Source organism: Pimephales promelas, chromosome 11 (assembly GCF_988280905.1).
Source record: "Pimephales promelas chromosome 11, fPimPro1.hap1.1, whole genome shotgun sequence".
In the NCBI taxonomy this organism is placed as follows: domain Eukaryota; kingdom Metazoa; phylum Chordata; class Actinopteri; order Cypriniformes; family Leuciscidae; genus Pimephales; species Pimephales promelas.
The window spans coordinates 13,860,821-13,887,384 of record NC_142779.1 but is presented as its reverse complement, the minus strand read 5'-3'; the positions used below and the strand labels follow the sequence as shown (position 1 = coordinate 13,887,384).

At 37.7% G+C, this 26,564-nt stretch overlaps 2 protein-coding genes across 7 annotated transcripts; one reads left to right on the top strand and one right to left on the bottom strand.

Moving 5' to 3' along the window:
• Window positions 1-7,054: 7,054 nt before the first annotated feature.
• On the bottom strand, window positions 7,055-16,603 carry sec23ip (SEC23 interacting protein). Of its 2 annotated transcripts, none has more exons than XM_039672585.2 (18): window positions 16,405-16,603; window positions 14,695-15,212; window positions 13,736-13,943; window positions 13,273-13,466; window positions 13,092-13,181; window positions 12,341-12,461; window positions 12,086-12,175; window positions 11,802-11,943; window positions 10,235-10,443; window positions 9,959-10,056; window positions 9,643-9,816; window positions 9,472-9,567; window positions 9,230-9,403; window positions 8,957-9,112; window positions 8,674-8,776; window positions 7,867-8,046; window positions 7,607-7,772; window positions 7,055-7,516 (listed from the first exon to the last, which is right to left on the bottom strand). In XM_039672585.2, exons 1-18 carry the CDS (start codon window positions 16,532-16,534, stop codon window positions 7,435-7,437), a joined length of 2,931 nt encoding a protein of 976 aa, XP_039528519.2. In that variant the 5' UTR covers window positions 16,535-16,603; the 3' UTR covers window positions 7,055-7,434. The 2 variants fall into 2 exon arrangements, with proteins under 2 accessions (XP_039528519.2, XP_039528520.2); XM_039672586.2 differs by having other exon boundaries at window positions 14,704-15,212; window positions 16,405-16,602.
• Window positions 16,604-17,210: 607 nt separating this feature from the next.
• mcmbp (minichromosome maintenance complex binding protein) lies at window positions 17,211-26,140 on the top strand. Of its 5 annotated transcripts, none has more exons than XM_089117017.1 (16): window positions 17,211-17,425; window positions 17,592-17,677; window positions 18,016-18,156; window positions 18,257-18,298; window positions 18,791-18,881; window positions 19,018-19,146; window positions 19,280-19,434; window positions 19,689-19,786; window positions 19,867-20,036; window positions 22,853-22,976; window positions 23,200-23,317; window positions 23,421-23,586; window positions 24,470-24,603; window positions 25,175-25,339; window positions 25,523-25,611; window positions 25,694-26,140. In XM_089117017.1, exons 1-16 carry the CDS (start codon window positions 17,236-17,238, stop codon window positions 25,818-25,820), a joined length of 2,025 nt encoding a protein of 674 aa, XP_088973143.1. In that variant the 5' UTR covers window positions 17,211-17,235; the 3' UTR covers window positions 25,821-26,140. The 5 variants fall into 5 exon arrangements, with proteins under 5 accessions (XP_088973143.1, XP_088973146.1, XP_088973144.1 ...); XM_089117020.1 differs by having other exon boundaries at window positions 17,221-17,425; window positions 18,260-18,298; XM_089117018.1 differs by having other exon boundaries at window positions 17,221-17,425; window positions 18,260-18,298; window positions 18,788-18,881.
• The last annotated feature ends 424 nt before the right edge of the window (window positions 26,141-26,564 follow it).

Sequence of the window (26,564 nt, the reverse complement as noted above, 5' to 3'; positions counted from 1 at the left end):
AGTTTCTCCAATCTTCTCAAAACTCTGGATTCTGATAGAGGGCCATTAGACTTAGACATGGGTGCAAAAAAGGAGGCTCTAGCCCCTTCCAGAGCTGAGATATCGAAACTCAAAAATTCGGCCCGAAAAAAAAAAACGACAGTGGTACCCCTTACGTTTTTTTTTTTTTGGGCGAAAAATTAAGTTTCTCCAATCTTCTCAAAACTCTGGATTCTGATAGAGGGCCATGAGACTTAGACCTGAGTGCAAAAATGGAGGCTCTAGACCCTTCCAGAGCTGAGATATCAGACTCTTAAAAATTCGACCCGAAAAAAAAAACGACAGTAATACCCCTTTGGTTTTTGTTTTTTTTGGGCGAAAAATTAAGTTTCTCCAATCTTCTCAAAACTCTGGATTCTGATAGAGGAACATGAGACTTAAACCTGAGTGCAAAAATTGAGGCTCTAGACCCTTCCAGAGCTGAGATATCGAAACTCAAAATTTCGACCCGAAATAAAAAACGATAGTGGTACCCCTTTCATTTTTTTTGGGGGGGGGGGGGGTGAAGTTTCTCCAATCTTCTCAAAACTCTGGATTCTGATAGAGGACCATGAGACTTAAACCTGAGTGCAAAAATGGAGTCTCTAGGCCCTTCCAGAGCTGAGATATCGAAACTCAAAAATTCGACCCCAAAAAAAACGACAGTGGTACCCCTTTCGTTTTTTTTTTTTTCGGGTGAAAAATGACGTTTCTCCAATCTTCTCAAAACTCTGGATTCTGATAGAGGGCCATGAGACTTAAACCTGAGTGCAAAAATGGAGGCTCTAGACCCTTACAGAGCTGAGATATCGAAACTCAAAACTTCGACCCAAAAAAAAAACGACAGTGGTACCCCTTTCGTTTTTTTTTTTTCGGGTGAAAAAATGAAGTTTCTCCAATCTTCTCAAAACTCTGGATTCTGACAGAGGACCATGAGACTTAAACCTGAGTGCAAAAATGGAGGCTCTAGACCCTTCCAGAGCTGAGATATCAAAACTCAAAAATTCAACCCAAAAAAAAAACGACAGTGGTACCCCTTTCGTTTTTTTTTTTTCAGGGTGAGAAATTAAGTTTCTCCAATCTTCTCAAAACTCTGGATTCTGATAGAGGGCCATGAGACTTAAACCTGAGTGCAAAAATGGAGGCTCTAGACCCTTCCAGAGCTGAGATATCGAAACTCAAAAATTCGACCCCCCCCAAAAAAAACGACAGTGGTAGCCCTTTCGGTTTTTTTTTTTCGGGTGAAAAATTAAGTTTTTCCAATCTTCTCAAAACTCTGGATTCTGATAGAGGGCCATGAGACTTAAACCTGAGTGCAAAAATGGAGGCTCTAGACCCTTCCAGAGCTGAGATATCGAAACTCAAAAATTCGACCCCCCCAAAAAAAACGACAGTGGTACCCCTTTCGTTTTTTTTTTTTTTCGGGTGAAAAATTAAGTTTCTCCAATCTTCTCAAAACTCTGGATTCTGACAGAGGACCATGAGACTTAAACCTGAGTGCAAAAATGGAGGCTCTAGACCCTTCCAGAGCTGAGATATCAAAACTCAAAAATTCAACCCAAAAAAAAACGACAGTGGTACCCCTTTCGTTTTTTTTTTCAGGGTGAGAAATTAAGTTTCTCCAATCTTCTCAAAATTCTGGATTCTGATAAAGGCCCATCAGTCTTAGACTTCAGTGCAAAAATGGAGGATCTAGACCCTTCCAGAGGTGAGATATTGAGATCCCGCGTAGCATTTTTGCCATTATAAATATCTCAATGTCTCAGCTCTGGAAGGGTCTAGAGTCTCCATTTTTGCACTCAGGTCTAAGTCCCATGGCCCTCTATCAGAATCCAGAGTTTCAAGAAGATCAGAGAAACTCAAAATTTCGACCAAAAAAAAAACAACAGTGGTACCCCTTTCGTTTTTTTTTTCGGGGTGAAAAATTAAGTTTCTCCAATCTTCTCAAAACGATGGATTCTGATAGAGGTCCATGCGACTTAGACTTGAGTGCAAAAATGGAGGCTCTAGACCCTTCCAGAGCAGAGATATTGAGATCCCATGTAGCATTTATGCCATTATAAATATCTCAATGTCTCAGCTCTGGAAGCATCTAGAGCCTCCATTTTTGCACTCAGGTCTAAGTCTTTATATTTCCTGCTTTATATTTTGGGGTGAAGTGTGACCAGGATCTGGTTTTGTTGAGATTCACACACTGACTGTGGTGTGTGTGTGTGTGTGAGTGTGTGTGTGCACCTGCTGTCTGGTCTAGTACACAGTAGTGCAGTGCCAGATCAGTGCTGTGTGTAATAAGCCCATTAGTGTTTATGTGGATGAGTGCGTGTTGGCGCTGATTGTGTCCTCTTCTCATCCGTTCCTCCACTACTCCAGCACCTGACTGCCAACACTCACTTCAGTCCCTAATATGAAGACATGTTGTGATGGATCCATGTCAATATCGGGATTCTGATAACACCTGGTTTGGCCTATACATCCTTTAACATATCTCAGCTCTGGAAGGATCTAGAGCCTCCATTTTTGCACTCAGGTCTAAGTCTCATGGCCCTCTATCAGAATCCAGAGTTTCAAGAAGATCAGAGAAACTCAAAATTTCGACCAAAAAAAAAACGACAGTGGTACCCCTTTCGGTTCTTTTTTCGGGGCGAGAAATTAAGTTTCTCCAATCTTCTCAAAACTCTGGATTCTCATAGAGGTCCATGAGACTTAGACTTGATTGCAAAAATGGAGGCTCTAAACCCTTCCAGAGCCAAGATACTGAGATCCCACGTAGCATTTTTGCCATTATTAATATCTCAATGTCTCAGCTCTGGAAGGGTCTAGAGTCTCCATTTTTGCACTCAGGTCTAAGTCTCATGGCCCTCTCTCAGAATCCAGAGTTTCAAGAAGATGAGAGAAACTCAAAATTTCGACCAAAAAAAAAAAAAATGACAGTGGTACCCCTTTCGTTTTTTTGTTTTTTTTCGGGGCAAGAAATTAAGTTTCTCCAATCTTCTCAAAATTCTGGATTCCGATAAAGGGCCATGAGACTTAGACTTGAGTGCAAAAATGTAGGCTCTAGACCCTTCCAGAGGTGAGATATTGAGATCTCGTGTAGCATTTATGCCATTATACATATCTCAATATCTCAGCTCTGGAAGGGGCTAGAGCCTCCATTTTTGCACTCAGGTCTAAGTCTCATGGCCCTCTATCAGAATCCAGAGTTTCAAGAAGATCAGAGAAACTCAAAATTTCGACCAAAAAAAAAACGACAGTGGTACCCCTTTCGTTTTTTTTCGGGGCAAGAAATTAAGTTTCTCCAATCTTCTCAAAACGATGGATTCTGATAGAGGGCCATGAGACTTAGACTTGAGTGCAAAAATGGAGGCTCTAGACCCTTCCAGAGCAGAGATATTGAAATCCCATGTAGCATTTATGCCATTATAAATATCTCAATATCTCAGCTCTGGAAGGATCTAGAGCCTTCATTTTTGCACTCAGGTCTAAGTCTTTATATTTCCTGCTTTATATTTTGGGGTGAAGTGTGACCAGGATCTGGTTTTGTTGAGATTCACACACTGACTGTGGTGTGTGTGTGTGTGTGTGTTTGTGTGTGTGCACCTGCTGTCTGGTCTAGTACACAGTAGTGCAGTGCCAGATCAGTGCTGTGTGTAATAAGCCCATTAGTGTTTATGTGGATGAGTGCGTGTTGGCGCTGATTGTGTCCTCTTCTCATCCGCTCCTCCACTACTCCAGCATCTGACTGCCAACACTCACTTCAGTCCCTAATATGAAGACATGTTGTGATGGATCCATGTCAATATCGGGATTCTGATAACACCTGGTTTGGCCTATACATCCTTTAACATATCTCAGCTCTGGAAGGGTCTAGAGCCTCCATTTTTGCACTCAGGTCTAAGTCGCATGGCCCTCTATCAGAATCCAGAGTTTCAAGAAGATCAGAGAAACTCAAAATTTCGACCAAAAAAAAAAAAAAAAACGACAGTGGTACCCCTTTCGTTTTTTTTTCGCGGCGAGAAATTACGTTTCTCCAATCTTCTCAAAACTCTGGATTCTGATAGAGGTCAATGAGACTTAGACTTGATTGCAAAAATAGAGGCTCTAGACCCTTTCAGAGCCGAGATACTGAGATCCCACGTAGCATTTTTGCCATTATTAATATCTCAATGTCTCAGCTCTGGAAGGGTCTAGAGTCTCCATTTTTGCACTCAGGTCTAAGTAGCATGGCCCTCTCTCAGAATCCAGAGTTTCAAGAAGATCAGAGAAACTCAAAATTTCAACCAAAAAAAAAAAAAAAACGACAGTGGTACCCCTTTCGTTTTTTTTTTTTTCGGGGCAAGAAATTAAGTTTCTCCAATCTTCTCAAAATTCTGGATTCTGATAAAGGGCCATGAGACTTAGACTTGAGTGCAAAAATGGAGGCTCTAGACCTTTCCAGAGGTGAGATATTGAGATCCCGCATAACATTTATGCCATTATACATATCTCAATATCTCAGCTCTGGAAGGGTCTAGAGCCTCCATTTTTGCACTCAGGTCTAAGTCTCATGGCCCTCTATCAGAATCCAGAGTTTCAAGAAGATCAGAGAAACTCAAAATTTCAACCAAAAAAAAAAAAAAACAACGACAGTGGTACCCCTTTCGTTTTTTTTTTTTCGGGGTGAGAAATTAAGTTTCTCCAATGTTCTCAAAATTCTGGATTCTGATAAAGGGCCATGAGTCTTAGAGTTCAGTGCAAAAATGGAGGATCTAGACCCTTCCAGAGCCTAGATATTGAGATCCCACGTAGCATTTATGCCAATGAAATCTTTCGCATAAGTTCTGCCAGGAAGACTTAATTACCGCACATGTACAGTTAGGACAGGTATCTGATGTGAAACCCCTGTAAACACACACACACAGGTATCTGATGCATAGGTACAGTTAGGAGAGGTATCTGACATGAAGCCCCTGTAAACACACACACAGGTATCTGATGCACATGTACAGTTAGGACAGGTATCTGGCGTGAAACCCCTGTAAACACACACACAGGTATCTGATGCACATGTACAGTTAGGACAGGTATCTCATGAAACCCTTGTAAACACACACACAGGCATCTGATGCACATGTACAGTTAGGACAGGTATCTGACGTGAAACCCCTGTAAACACACACACAGGTATCTGATGGACATGTTAGGACAGGTATCTGACGTGAAGCCCCTGTAAACACACACACAGGTATCTGATGCACATGTACAGTTAGGACAAGTATCTCATGAAACCCCTGTAAACACACACACAGGCATCTGATGCACATGTACAGTTAGGACAGGTATCTCATGAAACCCCTGTAAACACACACACAGGTATCTGATGGATATGTACAGTTAGGACAGGTATCTGACGTGAAACTCCTGTAAACACACACACAGGCATCTGATGCACATGTACATTTAGGACAGGTATCTGACGTGTCACGTGAAACCCCTGTAAACACACACACACAGGTATCTGATGCACATGTACAGTTAGGACAGGTATCTGATGTGAAACCCCTGTAAACACACACACAGGTATCTGATGCACATGTACAATAAGGACAGGTATCTGACGTGAAACTCCTGTAAACACACACACAGGCATCTGATGCACATGTACATTTAGGACAGGTATCTGACGTGTCACGTGAAACCCCTGTAAACACACACACACAGGTATCTGATGCACATGTACAGTTAGGACAGGTATCTGATGTGAAACCCCTGTAAACACACACACAGGTATCTGATGCACATGTACAATTAGGACAGGTATCTGACGTGAAACTCCTGTAAACACACACACAGGCATCTGATGCACATGTACATTTAGGACAGGTATCTGACGTGTCACGTGAAACCCCTGTAAACACACACACAGGTATCTGATGCACATGTACAGTTAGGACAGGTATCTGATGTGAAACCCCTGTAAACACACACACAGGTATCTGATGCACATGTACAATTAGGACAGGTATCTGATGTGAAACCCCTAAACACACACACAGGTATCTGATGCACATGTACAGTTAGGACAGGTATCTGATGTGAAACCCCTGTAAACACACGCAGGTATCTGATGCACATGTACAGTTAGGACAGGTACTGTATCTGATGTGAAACCCCTGTAAACACACACACACAATTTGGATTTAGGAGAACGCCTACTCTACAACGTCACACTTTTTACGCTTTACTGAAACCCCTGGAAAAGTGACTGCCCTCAGGGCAAGTGAGAATGCTCGCGCAAAGAGGAAGAAGATGACCGATCTATCGCGGGCTGTTGTTTCGTTTAATGCGTTTAGTGCTACTTCCACTTTGATTTGTAGCGTTTTACAGAGTGTTTTCTTTAACCTGTTAACATCCGCACTTTCGACATGTATGTGAAGAGTGTGCTTAACTGAAAGAAAGCAACTATAAAAGGACTCGTGGAACAACCAGTTCGTTTGCACTGCCTTTCCTAGTCTTCTTCTGGGGCCTCAAACTCTGACAGACGTTAGAACACACGGACTGTTTCAAACAGGGGTTGGATACATATGTTTTGCTACACAAATATAAGTAAACACTTTGCTGACTGAATGTTGTCCTGTATGAACAAAATGACGGATGTTTTTCATGCACTTAGACCTGATGTTTATAGGTTGCACTGTTTGATCGCACACACAGGGTACGTTACCTTGTAGAAAATATTTGACCTGGCTGGCAGAAGGATTGCCTTTGCCTGCATCTTTGCGGTGACATGACCAACATATTTAAGACCTATCCACTCTGAATTTAATACTTTTTAAGGCCTTATTTTTAGGAAAATTGATTTAAGACTTTTTAATACTTTTTAATGACCCACGGCCACCCTGCATAAAACAGACCTGTTATTTGACTGTCACCAGTTCTGTCATACATTTTGCTTCCAAAACATAAGCTTATGTGCCAGTAAATATCAGTTTACTGAAATATACCAATTAACAGAAGATAAATTTAGCATAATTATAGCAAGCAAGAGCAACACAACCGCTACTAATAGTACAGTTTATTATGATTCTTGGTTGTAGTTTTTACACAGCATAATCAATATTTATATTCTAACTCTAGATAAAGTTTGTTAATACCATTTAATTTCATTTGCAATTGCACACAAACATTTGTAGCTCTATAAGCTAGAAAAATAATATTTGAAACTGTTGCAGTGGTATTGAAATCCACTATTCATTTCTTAATTTAAGACACATGGAATAATACAAGTGTGTTCATTTTTATACAACAGACTACAAGAGAATAAAATAACAAAAACTGCTGGGATAGTCCAGTTAAAGAGTTGAAAACTGTTTAAAATATTTATTTATCTTCAAAGCAATATGATTTCTGATGGATAAGGAATTTTAGTGACCCATTACATTAATGCACTGGATGATCTGGCCGTACATCCATGGACTTATAAATTTCCTTGAGAAGAAGCAGAGCTGTATCTTCAGATTCCCTGAGGAAAGAGATAAAATAGTCTTTATTGTATTTCACAAAATGACAATAATACAATTACATAATGACATTGTTATGGAAGATCACATACCAGTAACACAGATGACTCTGGAGTGCAAACAGATATTCGTTAAAGCTCTCGATGGGTTTCTCTTGCAGGACGTAGTCAATGCGATTCCCTCCATTCAGCAGACCCACTTGTACATGCGTCTCCTCTTCCTTCTGAGGCTCTGGACTCTCAACCATCTTACTCTCCTCTGCAAACAAAGCGTTAGATTCAGATTCAGTTTGCGTTGAAGAGTGCACAGTGAACTAATGACACTAAGAGGATATGCATTGTGGGTGACTCACCTTCCTGCATTTCCTCTTGTGCTTTGATCTGACTTGCGACCATGGCGAGCTGTTCGTGCAGTTGAGTGGAAGAGGTGTGAGCACGCGCAAACTCGTTCAGAGTCTGCCAAGCAGTCTTCAGAGAGCTGATGAAGCCGTGCTTCAAGTCAGAGCCCATCCTGGATAAACTCTCTTTTAATTCTGAATACAAGACACAAAAAATTATTTTGTAACCTTAATGCATTCTATTATAAGTTACATTTACATTTAAATTACAATAATCGTTCATTGTTTTGTTAACTTTTTTCTTTACCAGAAACTTTTGCCTGGTAAAATTTACACTTTTTTTAAAAAAATAGTAATAATAAATGATTTAAATAACCTAACTTTTTTAATATATTTTAAATATTTTTGTTTATTAATAATTTTCTAACCCTAACCATATAAAACTCCATGACGTTTGAGGCAAATATTCATGACCAAACGTTCCATGAAATGTCTGTGTATACACGTAAAATAAGAATAAAAATCCATATTCAAGAATAAGAATTCAAGAATAATCCATATTCATATCCATATTGTGAGATTGGTTATAATGCTCATTGCTGCAAAACAAAATCTGATGGAATGCCGCAGTCAGAGGGATTGAATAATGTTATGTACTGTAGTTTGTTTAACCAATATGATCAGTTAAGTGCATATTATATTATATAAATATTTTGAAAAATTACCTTTCCCAAAACTTTATTTTTCCGAAACCTTGCCAGGCCTTAAAACGGACTTTTCCAGGTTGTTAAAGGCCGTACAAACCTTGTGTTGAATACATACCGAGATGAAGTCTCTTCCTCCCTTTATGATGAGGGATCAAAACCGGTTCCATTTCAATGTCTGGTAAGATCAATGGTTCAATCCTGTATGCAACTGGATCCAGCTGAGAACACAATATTATATTGATGTATTAATAGCGACACAGGCTAACACTGAGAATGTTACATTTCCAAATCGTGTTGTTCATTATTCTTCATTTACACTGATACTCGTGAACCATATGATTCCCAAAAGATCAGATGCAGCTGTAGAGAAGCAATAGACGGTCTAAGACACAACTCACTGGATGGTAGATATTGAAGAAGCCTTTGCAGGTGGGAAGCTGGTAAGACTCTTCAATTTTCTCCACCCCACGTACTGTCAGAAACATCCCGATGGGAGAGCCGAGAGCAAAGAAATTCACTGGTTCAAAGTCTAGAGCATGATATACCACCGACACCTGGAGGAGAACATCCAGGATTGCAAAGCATATTCACATTTCAGACCCACAATCAGCTTCTGATAAAATGACCATTCAAACATAGATAATTTGGGAAGGTGTAAATTCAAGCTTTACCTGTCCTGTGCCTATTTCGAAATAGTTGTAATCCACATGGATTGAGGACATGTTCCTTCCCACTGGCAGTTTGCTGATGGAAGGATCTGGTGTGGGCTCTGTCTGGATGGGAGGTTTAGTTTCTTTTGGCTCCTCTTTTTCTACAGTTTTCTCTTTCACAGCCTTTCGTGCAGCCTGTTGAGAAGAACATGTTTAAAAGCATCACATCAGAATGGACAAATAAACACCTGATGCAAATTTACCTGTTTTGCAGACTTCTCTTTGACAAAGTTGGCAAGTTTTTTACGTGGCCCCAAAGGAATACCCATTTCCTTTAGGTCATCTATTGTGCATAACAGCTGTAATAATAGCAGTGATGAGTTGCTTATTGTTTTAATATAAAAGGTGTAAAAACAAATTTAAAATGCTCTTACCAGAGACTCAATATCAATCCTCTCAGTTTCAAAAACGCTCAGATACTCAGACAAACACAGCATCTCCAGAACAGAGGACAGGTCGCCAATCTCTTCTTCTTCTTCCTCCTCTTTGGCCTCTTCCTCAGCAGCTGCTACAGTAGCCACTTCATTGGCCTGGATGACGGGACTTCCCTACAATAATTAAAATAAGGTCATCTTAAAAACCCATAAAAGGTTGTGTGTTCCAGGGATGCCATGAACAGAACATGACTAAGTACTACTTCAATTAATGTGCAGCATTTTAAGATCATCTTCATCCAAAATGTACCGATACCTGTTTCACATTAGGCGGAGCATTTCCATTGGTTACTGGACCTGATAAAGGTGAGCAGACCTTCTGATTGGACAGCAGGTCAAAAAGTATCAAAGAGCCTATAATAAATTGAAACAAAAAATTGTAATACAAATATGAATACTAGTTTAGTTCAATATATGGTGTTGTTAAACACTAAATGTACACAAATAGTGCATCACTTTAGTTCAAGCTTTTTCTTAATCATTTAAGGCCAATGATTCAGAGCTAAATTATGCCAAAGAAAAGGATTCTCACCCAAGCTGTGTCCAGACACAGACACTCTGCCTTTGAAGTCTGGGTTTCTTGCCATGAATAATGCGTGTAAGCGGTTGATCTCAAAAGCCACGGTGTCCATAATGGTCTGACAGTAGGTTGGGCTGTTGTAGAAAAGCACGTCTAAAAGGGTTTCATTGGTGAAGTGCCGCAAACGACCTGTGCTGGGCAGAGTAATCTTCTTTATCCTCCTGCATGATTCAAAATGTAAAAGACAGAAAGAACTAAATTAGAAAACTAAATTACAACCGTTTATGATATAACAGACAACATAATTTGGGCAAAAATGTATAGATTTCAAGTTCATTGGAGCACAGATTGTAAGGGGAATAAGAATTATTTTTCAATAGTCTTCCATTTTTTTTAAAGTTCCCTAAACTTTCTGACCAACCAGTTTCCTTTTTTTTTTTCAGAGAAGGATAAGATATGATCAAACATACAGTAAAAACAGGAATATTGTGAAATAATATAACAATTTAAAATTACTTTTCTATTTATTTTTATATATGTTAAAATGGAATTTAATTCTTGATCACAATTTGATCAAATCAAGCTCAGACAGATGCCAACAGACACGATATGAACACACTGATATATATATATATATATATATATATATATATACACCATTTCACAAGATGTAAACAACACTGGTCCAGAAGCACTTCCTGTTTCAGTTTGTAACTGTTTTCTTTATTTCACATGTAAAGAAAACATCTTAAAGATGTTTGTTTAACTTTTTGATTCAGTTTTAAATGTTCTGTTGGTTGTATTTTATCCCAGCTTTTATGTAGAGTTAAAAAACTGAAACAGGAAGTGCTTCTGGACCAGTGTTGTTTACATCTTGTGAAATGGTCTATATATATATATATATAAATAAAAAAAACAGACGAAGTGTCTATTGCTGTCTGTCAGTGCGGTGTGAGTTGGTCTTAAAGGGATAGTTCACTTTGAAATTAATTTTTGGTATGTTTTAGCTCACCTCAAGGACATCCAAGATGTGACTAGGTGACTTTGTTTGTCTGTCAGTCATATAATGCAGGTATATGGGGTCCACCTCAAAGAGCATGCACAGAGTAAGTACACATTGATGGCCTAAGACACGAAACGAGCGGTTTGTGTGAGAAAACGAACAGTATTTATATGGTTTTACCTCTTGTAGCCACAAAGCGCCTGCGCCCTTAGATCACTTAGCTGTGGTTACAAGAGGTAAATACTATATAAATACTGTTCGTTTTCTCACACAAACCGCTCGTTTCGTGTCTTAGGCCATCAATGTGTAATTACATTTACGAGTCATTGAATCATGATTTAATATGGACTTCTCTGTGCATGCTCTTTGAGGTGGACCCCATATACCTCCATTAAATGACTGACAGACAAGAACGGTTTGACCTAAAAATATCAAAATTGAAAATACTGTGGAAACAAAGATACCTACATCTTGGATGTCCTTGAGGTAAGCTAAAACATATCAAAAATTAATTTCAAACTGAACTATCCCTTTAAGGCATCCTTGCTGAAAAGTATTCATTTCTTGTGACTCTACCTGTCAACCCCTGTAGCGTCACCGTGTAGAGCCGTGTGCCAATGCACAGGCAGAAACTCCACACGACTAATGACATGATCATCACGAGCCTTCTTAAAATGACTCTGCAACAACTTCAAGGACACACTGCGGAAGTCATCCACTGCAAACACACAAAAACAATTTGACTGAAGCGCAATATATTGTGTTCAAGAATTCACATCAAAACAGCAGGATTTGTTTTTACTGAAAATGTTTGACTAAAAGCCTTAGAAAACTGTATTCACAACTTGCGCAACACATACCACACTCCACCATGCTTCTAAACCTCAGGTCACAGACGGGGCCGATGCCATGCACCATAAACACCAGATGATCCACCTGAGCCATCTCGCCTAGACAGGAAAAGACATGCATTCACCATCAAATAATATGAGTTAGAAGGCTATTTGACAAGTTGTATTTTGAAACTCGGGGGATTTTAAAATGAGAAAGCAAAACAAAATCATACATTTTTTGTCTGGCTTTAGTGAGAAACTGAGAACAAAAGACCGATATACCATCAGGAACTTCATCTTGATCATCATCCACACCCCTCTTGACAACACGAGGTCGGGTCTGACCGTCCTGCGTCGTGCCCCACTCATCAGGCATGGCAGACGGCTGAAACTGCACAATCACCTGAGAAACAAAACAATCATTTTACTATATCTAGTGTCTATTATAATGATAATACGCTTGCATGACGACGATGTATTAAACCAGAATTTTTTTTTTCTATGTCATTTTGTAAAGAAACACTACCCATCTATAGACACAGACCAGGTATGGAAGGGAGGCTGTGAGGGATAGCTTTACCATGCTTTCAATAGAATCCGCTGTAAAAAGTTGTATAAAGCTCCTAGATCACTTCGAAATTTCCACACTTCCACATGTTGTAGAGTTTTTTTGTCTACCGAAATTTTGTCTCGGAAAGATATTTTTTGCAGCATATTAAAAACATATTAAATAACAGTACTACCCGCCTCACAGCCTCGCTTTCATTCCATTAAAAAACAAAGATGGCGCTGATGTGAATAAGGTCAATAGACTGAACATGTACTACGCATGTGCATGACCTCACCGTTTTCACAAATTCACGTTTTTGTAATTTACACAAAGACCAAAACTGTATCTTTTTGAAAAACTTGCCCCTCAAAACACTGTTTTTGTGTAAATAAGCTAAATGGCCAAAATGCATAAAAAGTTTTCCATTTTTAGTTGAAAACGGTGTCATGTAAACTGCCTTTAGAGCATTTAAAAAAGTTGTACCTTTGGATTGTGCATTACGATGGTCTCACCAGATGGGAATTCCAGTCGCCGATGCCACTGATTAGTGGTAACAGCTTTCTTATATTCGACCTGTTTACAGCAGACAACAATGAGCAGTTAAAATGTCATCCTAATAGCCTTTTCTGAAAACTGATGAGAAAAAGCATAGGGAAGCACAAACCTCCAGCTTCTCACTGAATTCTTCTGAATATGGGATGAAGCGACTGTCTGCATCTCCTTTGTAGAACCAGGAGCAGCGGCGGACCTCGGTGGGCTCTTCCTCCCAGTACACAGAGGTCCGTGTGCGGTCGTACAGCTGCACGTCATAGCGCCCTCCATCCGTACACACAATCACATTCTCTGGATCTGGCTGAACTGAAGCAACAGATTGTGAAGTGACTACTGTATGTTGTGAAATAGACTAAGGGTGGCCACATGCTCTTAGCATACATAGAAAAAACCTGAAATCTGTTCATCTCAAACAAATTAAGTTGTAGTGACAGATGCATTTAGCCTAACATTCACTCAATTTAGTTATGTTAAAAGTAAACGCACGGCTATACATCATAAGCTAGAGAACTAATGCCAAACTTTTGGCAGCACCTTGTGCAATTTTTCTGCCATGAAAACACTCCCTGTCTTACCAGAGTTGAATGTCTCTTCCAAGCGAATGGAATCCAGAATACTAAAGGGAAGCCAGACCATCTTTGACTCCACTTGTTTACAGTAGAACCAGTGATGTTGTACAGGTTCATAAACATTATATGTGTATGGCATCATTGAGTTGGCAGGGACTAACGGTCCAGCCATGCTAGTCGCTGCAGGGGGCGGTGGAATCTGTGTTGGGGGAGGCTGGGGAAGAGCAATACAGTATTAGAACAAGTGCAATCCCTTTTTAAAACAGTCATATATATACACAAAATATGAATAAACCTTTTCTTTCTCGGTTTTAACATTATAAAAGGATTCACCAATATCAATATTCTGATCGATACAAATCTGCTAATTATTTTTATGAAAAACTTTTTTTAATAAAGTGAATTTTGTTATTACAACATTATGCTGCATCAGTATTTATAACAAAAAATATTAAAAATTGGTAACTGAAAGCTAAAATAAAATATAAACAAGATGAAATAACAATGAAATAAGCACTAAAATGACAAACTAAATTAAAACGGAAAACGTAATTCAAAATATTACATAAAATAACACTGTGTTCTACAGTATGTAAAATTATGATTTTATTTGATGCTATCATATTATTAGCGTTTTTAAAGATTAACTTTAAATTAGATGATTTTAGATGATGGCAAAGGTGATCTAAATGTAAAATATAGGAATTTAACATCGACAATTAAATATAAATATCGGCTGATATAAATCAAATATCAATTGATCCCAATAAAAACTAAAAATTATATCTCTAATAAGGGCCGACAACCAATATGGTACGATATATCATGCATTTCTAACATTAACAGCAGTCAGACTCAGTAAACAATTAACAGCTCTGATAATGGCAGCAGATGCCATTTTGAGTAAAATCCTTCATAACTATAAATTTAAGATCATAGTGATTTAAAGACAAAAATGGCATTACATGAGCAACCTTGTTAAACACTGTGGGTGGAGTCTGGAACGAGGGAGCAGGTATCGCCTGAGAATAGGGGTTTAGATGCTGGGGTGTTTGGCTGGGGGTCTGCTGCTGTAATTCAGGAGCCATGAGATAGGGATTAGCTTTGCTACTGGCAGCCGTGTGCCGGTATGGATTATAGGACTGCTGGGAGCTCTGCGGAGGAGGAGGAGTCGGTACATTAGGCGGAGGAGTGTATGTACCCACAGGGGTCTGATTAGCAACACTGCCATACTGCTGACTGGGGTTCATGTGAGATACTGGCGGGTTCAGAGGCAGACTAGCAGCAATGGATACAGGCGACGGGCCAGTTGTTGATGGAACGACCGTTGCGGCTGGAGGCGGGCACGGCTGTTGCCCAATAGAAGCAAATGGGTCGCTGCTGTTGGTGACGCTTGAGAAATAATTGAACGTGGAGGCCTGAGGAGCTGCTGATGACGTCTGGCCAAGAAAACTGTCTTCTTCTCCAACTTCACTGGCATCATCTTTACAGAGGATGATATAAAGAAATGCAAAGGAAATGTATAGTTTATTATAAAATATTAATATATTAGTATTTATAACATAGAGAAACATAATCAGTTATTTAGAATATAATAATATAAAAAAAACTAGGGCTGTCAAACGATTAATCGCATCCAAAATAGTTTGTGTTTACATAATATATGTGGGTGGAATGTGTACATAAGAATTTCATATATTTTATTTTTTAAATATTTTATATATTTTTTTCTTAAATATACATATATATATATATATATATATATATATATACAAAATAATTATACACAGTCCACCCACATATATTATGTAAACACAGACTTTTATTTTGGATGCGATTAATCGCAATTAATCGTTTGACAGGCCTAAAAAAATAAACATATCATCAATTGTAAGAATTCTATAAAAAAAAAGAAAGAAAAAAAGAATAATCCGAGTGCACTCAGGTTATAATAAATACTTCTCTGGATTTAATTGGTTTAACAATTCTGCATTAACAGAAAGCATCAAAACCCTCTATAAATACTTTTTTAAATTACAATGAACAAATAATACAAATTATTATTAAAATTACAATTCATTAAACTATTCACTGGTGAAATATGAATATGAAAGGTAGAGCTTTAGGATGAAGACGGACTTTGATCTTTGTTTGATTGTCTGCTGATGTTTTCATACATATCTGATAGTGTTTATAAAAGTTGGAGAAAATGGGGGAAATGCATATGGCATTTTTTTATGAACCTTGTCCTTATTTTTGGATATAGGAGTAATAGATAGCAGTAAAATGTATATTGTGTTCCTATACTATATGATGTCATTTAAATTGTGTGATGACGTTAGGGACATTGAGTGACAATGCAATGGAATCTCATAATTTGGATGAAGACTAATTGCAGTTTTGAGTTAAGACCATAGCAAAGAAATCTGATTCATTTCACACTGAAAATGTTACTAATCAAGCATAGAAAAATCAATAAAAAAAAATCATAAAATATTTGGCATCAGTAAAAACGGGAAACTCTGTTTACTGGATTTAAGAGTGAAATAATATTACAGAAAGTATGTCATGTCATCTATTTATCATAAAGAGAAGAGACCTTTGAGCTGAAAAACAGAAGAAAGCTAACATCACTAGCCACTAAAGCAGCTCATTTGAAGACTTTATAAGCTCACCTCCTGATAAAACCGCCGGGCCGGTGGCCTGACTGACAGGGAGGAACGGCAGGCTAAAGTTGAACTCCGGGGCTCCTGAAAACAGAAGATTCGCGCTGCTGCTAGGGATGTTGGCTTTCCTATCAGCCATTTTCAATCACAAATTACACGTAGCTTGTCCTCCCTTCGAACAGGCAGAGCTTCTTCTTTTTTTTCTTTTTTTCAACACTTCCTGGTACGTCACTGTAGAGCTGAAGGGGTTCTCTGGAATTTCACAGATCTTTGCATCATTCACAGTCTGAGAGGTTCATACGATCATCTAACGATGATGCCTAGTGCCTAGTGCATGATATACAGATTAGCGTCGAGTTGACGTCCCAGCGTGACGTTAAAGACTAAAGTAATCAATAACAACAACGTCGATATTTTTTTTTTAAATTTCTTTCATTTTTCTTTCAAAACCAGTTGTCATACTAGAAAGCAAAAGCACCTTTAAAAATTTAATACATTTTAAATTAAAATATGTACAAACATGTACAAGAACGTCTCACTTAAATGGTTGAATAAATGCTAAATTTCAAGCAGAACACTCAATTAATCTTGGTACTTAAACAAAACAATTTATTTATTATTAATATATTATAAATTGTATTAATAATTTTACGTATTTTAATACAATATGTAATTATTCAATATTTACTTTAATATAACAATGAATATTGCACAATGTGTGTAGGAAGGGTTTGACCCATTACAACTTAGTTGTTTGTTTACTAAAGCCACTGTACATATCGGTGAACTACTGTCTAGTCTTCTTGACAGAGAAGGGAAGCGAACTTGCGCCCTGGTCACATGGTAGTTTTTGTGACGCAATTTTCCCGCCACGGTGTATTGTGCGGTGCCGAACTCTGGAACGTGCATGTTGTAGTTCTTGTTAAAGGAATATTAAGTTTTAACTTTTGTGAGTTTCTTAATCCTGCAGCAATGCCTACGGTTCACGACTGGATCAATAATCCACTGGGTGTTGTTGATGGGATGTTCGGTAAGAAGCAGCAGTCAAAATGTGTATTTCCTACTAATACTTTTGAAGAGAAGCATGTGATCGTCATTATTTGCTATGATTTTTAAAGTTTACATGTAACGTTACTGACCTGAATTTCGCTGCTTTTGTGTTATTATACTTTTTTTATTGTTGTTTTTTTCTACAGCCCAGAGTCACTCCAGTCCAGACTGGGAGAAGAAAGTTGTGGAGTATTTCAAAGAGAAATTGAAACTAAACGATGCTCAAGCATGGGTAACTTACTGTTAAAATCGTATCTGTTTTGGTATTTTTAGTATTTTGACACAATAATAGCTTAGTGCAGTAATGTTCTTGCAAAGTAAATTCTTAGCGTTACGTGCTTACTTTAGGATAGGGGCCAGTCAACTGTGTTATGATACTGACATGAGGAGCGGTTTGTTTTGACAGATGACATCAACATTATGCTAAGAACCGATCCATTTGATTCACTTTATTCACTTGTTTCTGATGACAGTCATAATTATTAGTTAGAAAATTAATATTTTAATGAGAAATCAGTCCTCAAGTTCATCCGTTTGACTTTGCTATCATTTATCTCCTGTTTTCTCTAGGTTCCATCTCTGAATGATGTCCCCCTGCACTACATGAAACCTAATAGTCTTGTGAAATTCCGTTGCATGGTCCAAGATATGTTTGACCCAGAATTTTTTATGGGTGTTTATGAGATCAATGATCCCACATTAAACTCTAAAGTAGGTACTACTAACCCTGCCTGATTAAAAATCCATTAGCACTTTTTTTTTTCAAACACAATAATTTGAATAATTTCTTAACTTTAAACATTACTCTCAGCAGGTGAAATGTGGAAAATACAAAGATGTCACAGAGTGTGGGGTCAGTAAATGTTTCCATTGTTAACTAACATATTGGATAGATAGACAATTCATTTAATTTAATTCATTCTAAGCCTTATAAAATCTGGGTACGATTTGATTGTTGGTTGGGGTCAAATTGACCCTAATTTGATTCAAAACAATTACCATTAATAAATGTTTATTTTTCCATAAACTTGAATATTATCACACACAATTCATATTTTTTAACATTTTACACAGAAGTGTGGAAAAGCGCTTCAGTGTGCTTTCCTGAAGCTCTAAAAGTAGAGCAAAGCAACACCTATATCATGGGTTCGAATCCCTACGAACTGAACATGCATTAAATGATACAAATTTATGCTTTAAATGATTAAAGTGTCTCCTAACAGCATAAATGACCTCAGAGAGTACTTGAGAAACTGACGTGACAAAGTAGCTACATAAAAAAAGCTATTTTGGTCTGCACAGCTGCCTTTAAATAGACATAATCAAATGGACTTTATATCAGCAGGTGGACTTTAACTCAAGAAACACAGTGATGTCAGAGAGACAGACATTTTATTGTGTCCCCATCCCTGGAGAATCTCAGTGGGTCAAGGAAATATCCTTTACATGGACCAAATAATTATCTTGCTTATACTTCAGATTCTACCAGCGTTTTCACTGCATATTTTTGGTGGTTTCCCTTGTCCTTATTGACCAATATGCGAATTCATCTATCCTTAACGACTCAGAACAGCTACGCAGGCACCAGTCAAGCGCGAGTGGTGCCCTCCACATCCTATGTCCCAAACAGGCATAAGCGCAGCTATGAGGATGATGATGAGATGGACACACAGCCCCAACAGATGAAAGATGTCAGTCAAGGTAAGAAGGACAAATTAACTTAACTGAAAAAATCAATTTCCAGTGAGTATGTGGAATTTTTTAATCTATCAAGCAAATGGGTTCATGTTCAAGATTTAAAATTATTATTATTATTTTTCCTCTTTTCAAACAGGAGCTCACAGCTCTGCTGAGTCTCATGGCAACATGGAGCCGAAGCGTCAGGAGACAAAAGCCCCCAGTCAGGACTCGTCCCAGTCACACTGCACATCCAGTCTGGACCTTAACTTCCCTTTGCCTGGAGAAAAAGGCCCAGCCTGCCTTGTTAAGGTTTAACTTTTCCTTCATTTTAAACTCTTAAGCCATCCTCTTGACAGACACTCAATTATTATTATTATTTTTTTTTTTTTGGTAGGTTGTCATTTTTAATGCATACTTTAAAACTAACACTATAATCAAGTTGTCTTGAGCAGGAACATGTTAACATTGTAATTTGCTTGCTATAATATGATGGTTTGCTCCGTTGAATTGTTCCCCACCTACACAGACAGCCATTTAACTTGGCCATCCTCTGTAATTGGCAGGTATATGAGAACTGGGATAGTTTCAAACTGAATGACATGCTGGAAGTATTTGGCATCCTTTCAGTAGACCCTGCCTTGAGTGTGATTGCAGAAGAAAGGTAATCTAATGATTTTGGAATGGTTGTAATAGAAGGTTCTCTGATTAAACTGTAATACATTGTTTGTTTCATGTTTTCAGAGAGGTGTCTTCACTGCTTGACCCCACGGATGGAATGGAGACTGTGGAGGAGCAAAGAGTTCACAGCCCGCCAGCATCCCTTGTACCACGACTGCACATGCTGTATGCCCAGCCTCTAGTCCACAACAACCCACTACTGCCCTCTAGTCCCTTGGAGAATAATGGTGACCGTAAGACATTACTCATGGATCAGTGAATTAGGTCTTGCAGTGTACATCAGCGTTGTTTTAGTATTATTTATTTACTATTATAGCAGACATTCCACCTCTGAGTCTCCATGTATTGATAGTGATGCCCGCAAATTTAACACAATATCCAGGAAATCAAGTGAGCGAGAGAGAATGCTGTTTTCACTTGGTATTATCGTGCGTTTCAAATGCGTCTCGTTTGAACACTTGCTTTTGGATTTTTTTTTTATTGAGACCTTCCCTTTTCATCACACTCTTCTTTTGTCTTATTTATCTTTCTCTTGTCCTTTTGTCATTTTATTATTTTTATTTCTATTTAGCTTTAATTTATATCCATTCAATTGATTACTTACACTTGAACTTATTTTTATTAAGCAGCATTTCTAATTTACATTTTTTAGGTTTAATTTCTCATCTAATAATTTATTAAATTAGTGGTTTTTCAATTCAAGGGGAACTTGGAAACGATTTCAACTTAATAAAACGTTGGTTAAATAACCTGTTCTGGTGAAAAAGGTGACTTTCCCTGCTCCCCCCAGCGTTACCAGGCAGAAAACCACCCTTGCAACATGAGGACTAAATGTCCCAGTAAGTTGGAAATAGGAAGTCTGGTGAGAAGCGAGAACGAGCGAGAAACACAAACTGCTTTATGACAATTCAACATAATTCTATGATACTGATAAAGTTGGCCGGCTCCGATAATAACAAACGCACAAGCAGCGGTAGAAAGGGGGAGGACTGTGCCGCAAGTGAGTTGTTGTTTTTTTACGACAGTGTTATGAAATACACGCCCCACAGCTGTAGGGGGCGCTCGATGAGAAAATATGCGACAATAAAAATGAAAATCGGCGAAGAAATTGATAGACTTGCCAAGTTACCCTTTAACGCGAAGGGATTTTTAATAGTTTTAGTAAACAATAACAACAGTGGAACAGGGGCCCGTTTCAATAAGGAGGTTCAACCAACTCTGAGTTAAAGCTTGAACTCAGAGTTGACTTACCCTGAGATGGGAAACTCTGAGTTTTCGGTTACAGAACAGCTGAAATGAGTTAGTTCAATCAACTCTGAGTTGACCGACTCTGAGTTAAGCGCTTGCACCACAACTATAAAAAGCCATTATCAATGGAGCACAGATATTATGAGTCACCATGGCAACAGCGGCAGACAAAAAGAGGTGTTTATTAATTACCAAGTAATCTAAATATTGTAATTTAATTAAAGGGATTACTCTTAATTCTTCTGTAATTTAAAATAAAATATGATGCAATTACATTAAATAGGCTACTACATAAACCAATTAAGTATAAAACAATAGTGGATTTAACATACATTTTTAAAAGGTATATTTTTTATGTAACCTTCTCCCTCTACACACTTTGATCAATTCAAGAATAATTCATGCAATTGTATATTGTGAATTTGAAAGAATTAAAAGTGCAGTTTCTTGTCTCTCCTCTTTGTATTAATCAAGTGGTTGAGGTTGAGATTTAGCAATTAGTAATATGTAGACCAATACTTTCTAGAGATAGTAGCCTGATTATTACATTAATCTAACTACACCGTTGAAGATGTCAGTTAATAATTCATAACTATTTTAGAGTAACTTACTGTTATAATATAGTAAACTTACTGTTATTCAACCTAAAGTAGGCTACTATTACTTTGATAAAATTTTACCTAAGTTAAAGTAAAAATACCAGTCTAAAAATCCACTCAAGTAAAAAGTAGTTAATTTAAAACATGAGTAAAAGTTGCTGAGTAACTTGTGGGGGTGGGGGACTCCCCCATGTGGGGAGAGTTGAGAAACATCTCAGAAAATATCACGGTTTATGGTATTAAAAAATTATTAAATATATAAACTGCATTCTTAAATTACGGTTATTATTATCATCAGTTAAAATGACAGTTAAATAAATTAAACATTTGTTCAATAAAACATATCAACTAACTTCAATAATTGATTATGAATAAGATTAACATCTTATTTTTTATCATTAATAACTTAATAAATTATGTTTGAAAAATAAGTGAGTTCTATTAAATGTTTTTTATTCCAATTTTTTTAATGATTTAATAGAAATATATTATCAAAAACGGTGGTAATCAAATAAAAGTTTAGCAAACGTTTTAAATCCTTTTTTTTTTTTTGGCAAAGTGCTACAAAACAGATTTAGTCAATTAAACCATGGACAAACAATATATATTCCTTAAAGAATGTGTAAATACATTTTAGTATTATTGTTGGTGTTTAAACAGCACTTCCTCTTTAAAAAAGGGGAGGAGACCGCAAGAAACTCTGAGTTTACTGAAGAAAACCTGCTCCCGACCAGGTTAGGTTCACGGAGTAAGTTACCATGGTAACTGACTCTGAGTATAAGTTACCTCTCTTTCAGAAATGGGCTTGACTTACTCTGCTTTCTCAGGTTTAACTTACCTCCCTTTCTGAAACGGAAAACCCAGAGTTTCCCTCATTTCAGGGTTAACATACTCAGAGTTTTCACTTAACCTCCTTTCTGAAACAGGCCCCAGAGCTGCAAACAGCTGTCTATTTATTTATGTATATGATTAATATCTTGTCAATATTAAAAGATATTGACGCGATGAAAATCATTGTTCTTAATTTCTGACTACGGTATTTACTAAACAAGTACTATTACTTCTATTAAGAAATTAATACAGTATTATTTAATATTATTACAATATGTTTTGTGGTATCAAAATTGGTGGCTAGAGTGGCTACATATTGTTTCGTACAGCCCAGTGATTGTTGACTTCGGATGTCTGTGTGCTGTCTTCAGATTTAAGCAGTGTTCTTGGAGAACTGGCTTCAGTCAGAGCAGAGCTGCTCACCTTCCTCACACATGTCCTGATGGGGGATTCACTCGCTGCTGAGTACCTCATTCTCCATCTCATCTCCAATGTGTACGTTTCTCATTTCAAGTGTTGCATGTCTGAAGTATGACTTTCTGTAGCATGCAGTTCCTGTTTAATTTATTGCCCTATACTTTGCAAAGTCCTATTCCACATATTTGCAAGATATATTAAGATATTTTTTTAAGAGAGTGATATGTTTCTTACACAAAGCAAGTTACCCACTGTCCTTCAGACTACACATCACGAAGTTTGCATTGTTTCTTTATTTTAGATACAGCAGACGGGATGTTCTACCTTTGGGCAAATTCACATTGAATATCAGTGGCTGTCCTCTCACCTCTCCATACACTGAGCATCTCTACAATGTCATCCAACAGCTTGTGCCATCTGTAAGTCATCTAGGTGGATCTTTGAATTATATCACATCTCTTATAGAAATAATTGAAGCTGCCATTGCTACTACTATTCAACTTGATTCCCTTTTCTTGGTAGTCATTCAGACTATGCATGAGCCTGCAAAATATGAACAACCAACGCATGGTGCCACGGAAAGACTACACAGCTAACCGCCTGATGAGTGGGATTCTTCAGCTGGCCAATAACACGTCACTGTTTCTGGATGAGACGCAGCTGGGGCAGGGCCAACTGGATACCACAGGTGAGAGCACTGATTATAGCTGGCAAAAGTAGTGTGCTGACTAGACGTACAGTAGGAGTCCAAAAGTCTATGTTTACATGTAACCTATAATCTTATTTATTGCTTATATATCTTATAAATGTAAACGCATCAATTGAAATTTTATTGAAAGGGGTGGAATAGATCTTAATGTTTGACATGGACATTTTTAGCAATTTAAACCTTTGAATCTGAGTACTTTCGGATACATTTAGATTACAAAATATATTGCACACATGCACAGTGCTGTAATGTGTCAATATGCATCTTACAAACATACATACTTTTCATTATGTAAAGGACACAGAATATTTGCTACATATTTACTAAATAAAAGCTTTTTTGTTCGATGTTTTGGGTATGACGCAAAATTCTCGCCGTGGCTTTTGCCATTTCTGAATGCGATGACTGGAAAATGCAAATATGTTGAAATTTTGTTTGGAACACATGTGAAGCACAGTTACATGAATATAACAATTAAATTGCAAAGTTAATATTAGATTAACTATTAGAACTTTCAAAAACAACTTTCAGCCTCTGAAAAAAACTCCTTACATTCGATTATCATGAAAACAAATCTCAGAGAACGGTCGACTAGGTACCAATGTGTTGTTAGACCAAAGGTTAATTTTGTGCCAGAGTTCTCCTTTATCTTGGATTGCTTCCAACTCCATCAATATCCTTGACATTCTACGTTAATATCAGTACACTCATCCAACCTCTGTCAGAGACGGTTGCATGCGTGAAGGAATTGTAAACATCCTTTTCTGAAGCCATTTCCTTTTAGACTGCTTTGCTCTGTTGTTCAATCAATGTATTTATCGTACATGGACAAGTCTTTGTATAATGTCTGTTCTGGGTGTAGGTGTCCAGAATATCACTGCACTGGGGAACCTGATCTCCTGGCAGAAGGTTGATTACGACTTCAACTACCACCAGATGGAATTCCCCTGCAATATTAACGTGCTTATCGCATCCGAGGGCCGATCGCTCCTCCCGGTAAGAACATCAGGCTCTTACCGAGTCTCTTTGAGCGTTTTATTATTAAAATATTACCCATGTGTATTTGGGGGCGAATTAGAGAGACCGGCATCATAATTTCCAGCAGGTGAAAATGACTTGGGGGGTGAATGCCACTCCCATGGGAGTTGTTTCCATCAGACAGTTGTAAAGACAGCCTAATATTTCCATTACAGTCCACAGGGTTGCCATCAGCTCCCTGGCTGGGCTCTTATCGTGGCTTTGCTGTGATGCTAACAGCCTGTGGAATGTGCTGTGCTATTCCTGTACGTCAGCTCTCTAGTTGCCATGGTGGCAACTCTATCACAGGGACATTCGAGGGAGAGGGCAGGACAAGCCACTTATTTAATGGCACAAAACTCAGTACACAGTATATTACAAAGTTTAAAAATGCACTAAAGGTTTATTAGGGGTAGTTTCATGATTCTTTAATGGCTTCTGACATTTCTACAAATGAGAATTTAAAATATCAAGAGCTCAATCGTTTCGAAAACACGTGGCAGAGTAGAAAAAGCAACATTTAAAGAGATTTTCTTCTTGGCTTTCTCAGTCTGACTGTCGGATTCACCTACGGCCCACCCTTAATCCACCTAACCTGGAGGAGTACCTGAGCGCTGTGCAAGTGGCACAGGTTCCATCTCAGATCAACAAGTATCGCATCTATCTGAGCATGGCACGTGCCCTGAACTACACCATTTCTGATGAGATCACAAAGGTCAGAATTTTTGTCTGATATGATTGTCCAAATGTTTATGGTGATTTAATTTATTTGCTGAATTCAGAACCGCATACTTCTCTTGCAATTTCTACCATAAAAAAAAGATATGGGAAGAGTAATATGCTAATATGATGTTGCTAATTCAGCTCTTGTCTCATGGTTGGTGGTTTTAATCTGTAGGCAGTCGAAGAGGATTTCGTTGAAATGCGAAAAGATGACCCTCAGAATATGTCTGCGGAAGACCTCCATAGATTGCTGGTTGTTGCGAGGTGAAGTTTTAATTGCTCTTTCACTGCTAATCTAGTTCTGTTAACCATTAGCATATTAAATGCCAGTTGTATTCTGTTTCAGGTTGCTGTCTTTAAGTCATGGGCAGAACACACTCTCTAGAGATGGCTGGATGAAAGCCAAGCAGCTTGAGGTCTTGAGAATAAATCGAACACAGCAGCAGAAATGTGTGAACGGAAACGAGCCTTAAAATATATTGCTATTTACAAATACGCCAACAGGAACCATACTTGTCAATATTTTGGATTCAAATGTAGTTTTCATATAGCATATGACTTGTACAGTTTTTTTTTTTTTACTTCATTTTTAAACCTGTGTGCAACTACAGACACTGGTGAAGTACATTTTTGATGCATTTTAATGCGTTGTTAAATTTTGATTTTGGTACTTGCATTGTATATTAACATATATATGCAAAAGCAGACGTGACAAAGATGAACTGCCTTACAGCAAATATGTACACTTGTGGCACAGGGGTATTAGGAAAAATAAAGTTTTGAATACTCTGCATATATATAGTCTTACTTAGAAAATGGGATGATGATTTACAGTAAGGTTCCATATGTTAACCTCCATTAGTTAAACTGACCAACAATGAAAAAATCTTTAATCTTAAATGTTAATTTCAACATTTACTAATTTACATTACTAATAAGTTGTATCTGTTTAGCATTACCAAATATAAGAATGGCAACAAACTAACAGTTGTTTTGCTGTATTGCCATCAATATTAATCATGCAATTGAAAAGCCTTAGGTTCATCAGCATGTTTAGATTTAAAAATAGCAAAAGCCTGAAAGTGCCAGTGCTCACACGTTAATGTTAAATGTCTCGGGCAAGGCAACACCAGCCTATTCCTCTCTGTTATAACCTGAGTGAAGGAGTCACAAACCTCTCATGCTACATCTGAATGCAAAGAATGTAGCTTTGCAGT

Excerpts from the sequence above, each read along its gene's own strand:
- sec23ip (XM_039672585.2), bottom strand. The coding sequence starts at position 16,534 with ATGGCTGATAGGAAAGCCAACATCCCTAGCAGCAGCGCGAATCTTCTG. Across the intron at positions 11,944-12,085 it reads TAGAAGCATGGTGGAGTGTG|TGGATGACTTCCGCAGTGTG; the intron begins GTATGTGTTGCG and ends GTGTGTTTGCAG. Across the intron at positions 8,047-8,673 it reads GAGGAAGAGACTTCATCTCG|AATTAAAAGAGAGTTTATCC; the intron begins GTATGTATTCAA and ends TCTTGTATTCAG.
- mcmbp (XM_089117016.1), top strand. The coding sequence starts at position 17,236 with ATGGTAGTTTTTGTGACGCAATTTTCCCGCCACGGTGTATTGTGCGGT. Across the intron at positions 18,157-18,256 it reads ATCCCACATTAAACTCTAAA|CAGGTGAAATGTGGAAAATA; the intron begins GTAGGTACTACT and ends CATTACTCTCAG. Across the intron at positions 18,882-19,017 it reads ATCTCAGTGGGTCAAGGAAA|GCTACGCAGGCACCAGTCAA; the intron begins TATCCTTTACAT and ends CGACTCAGAACA.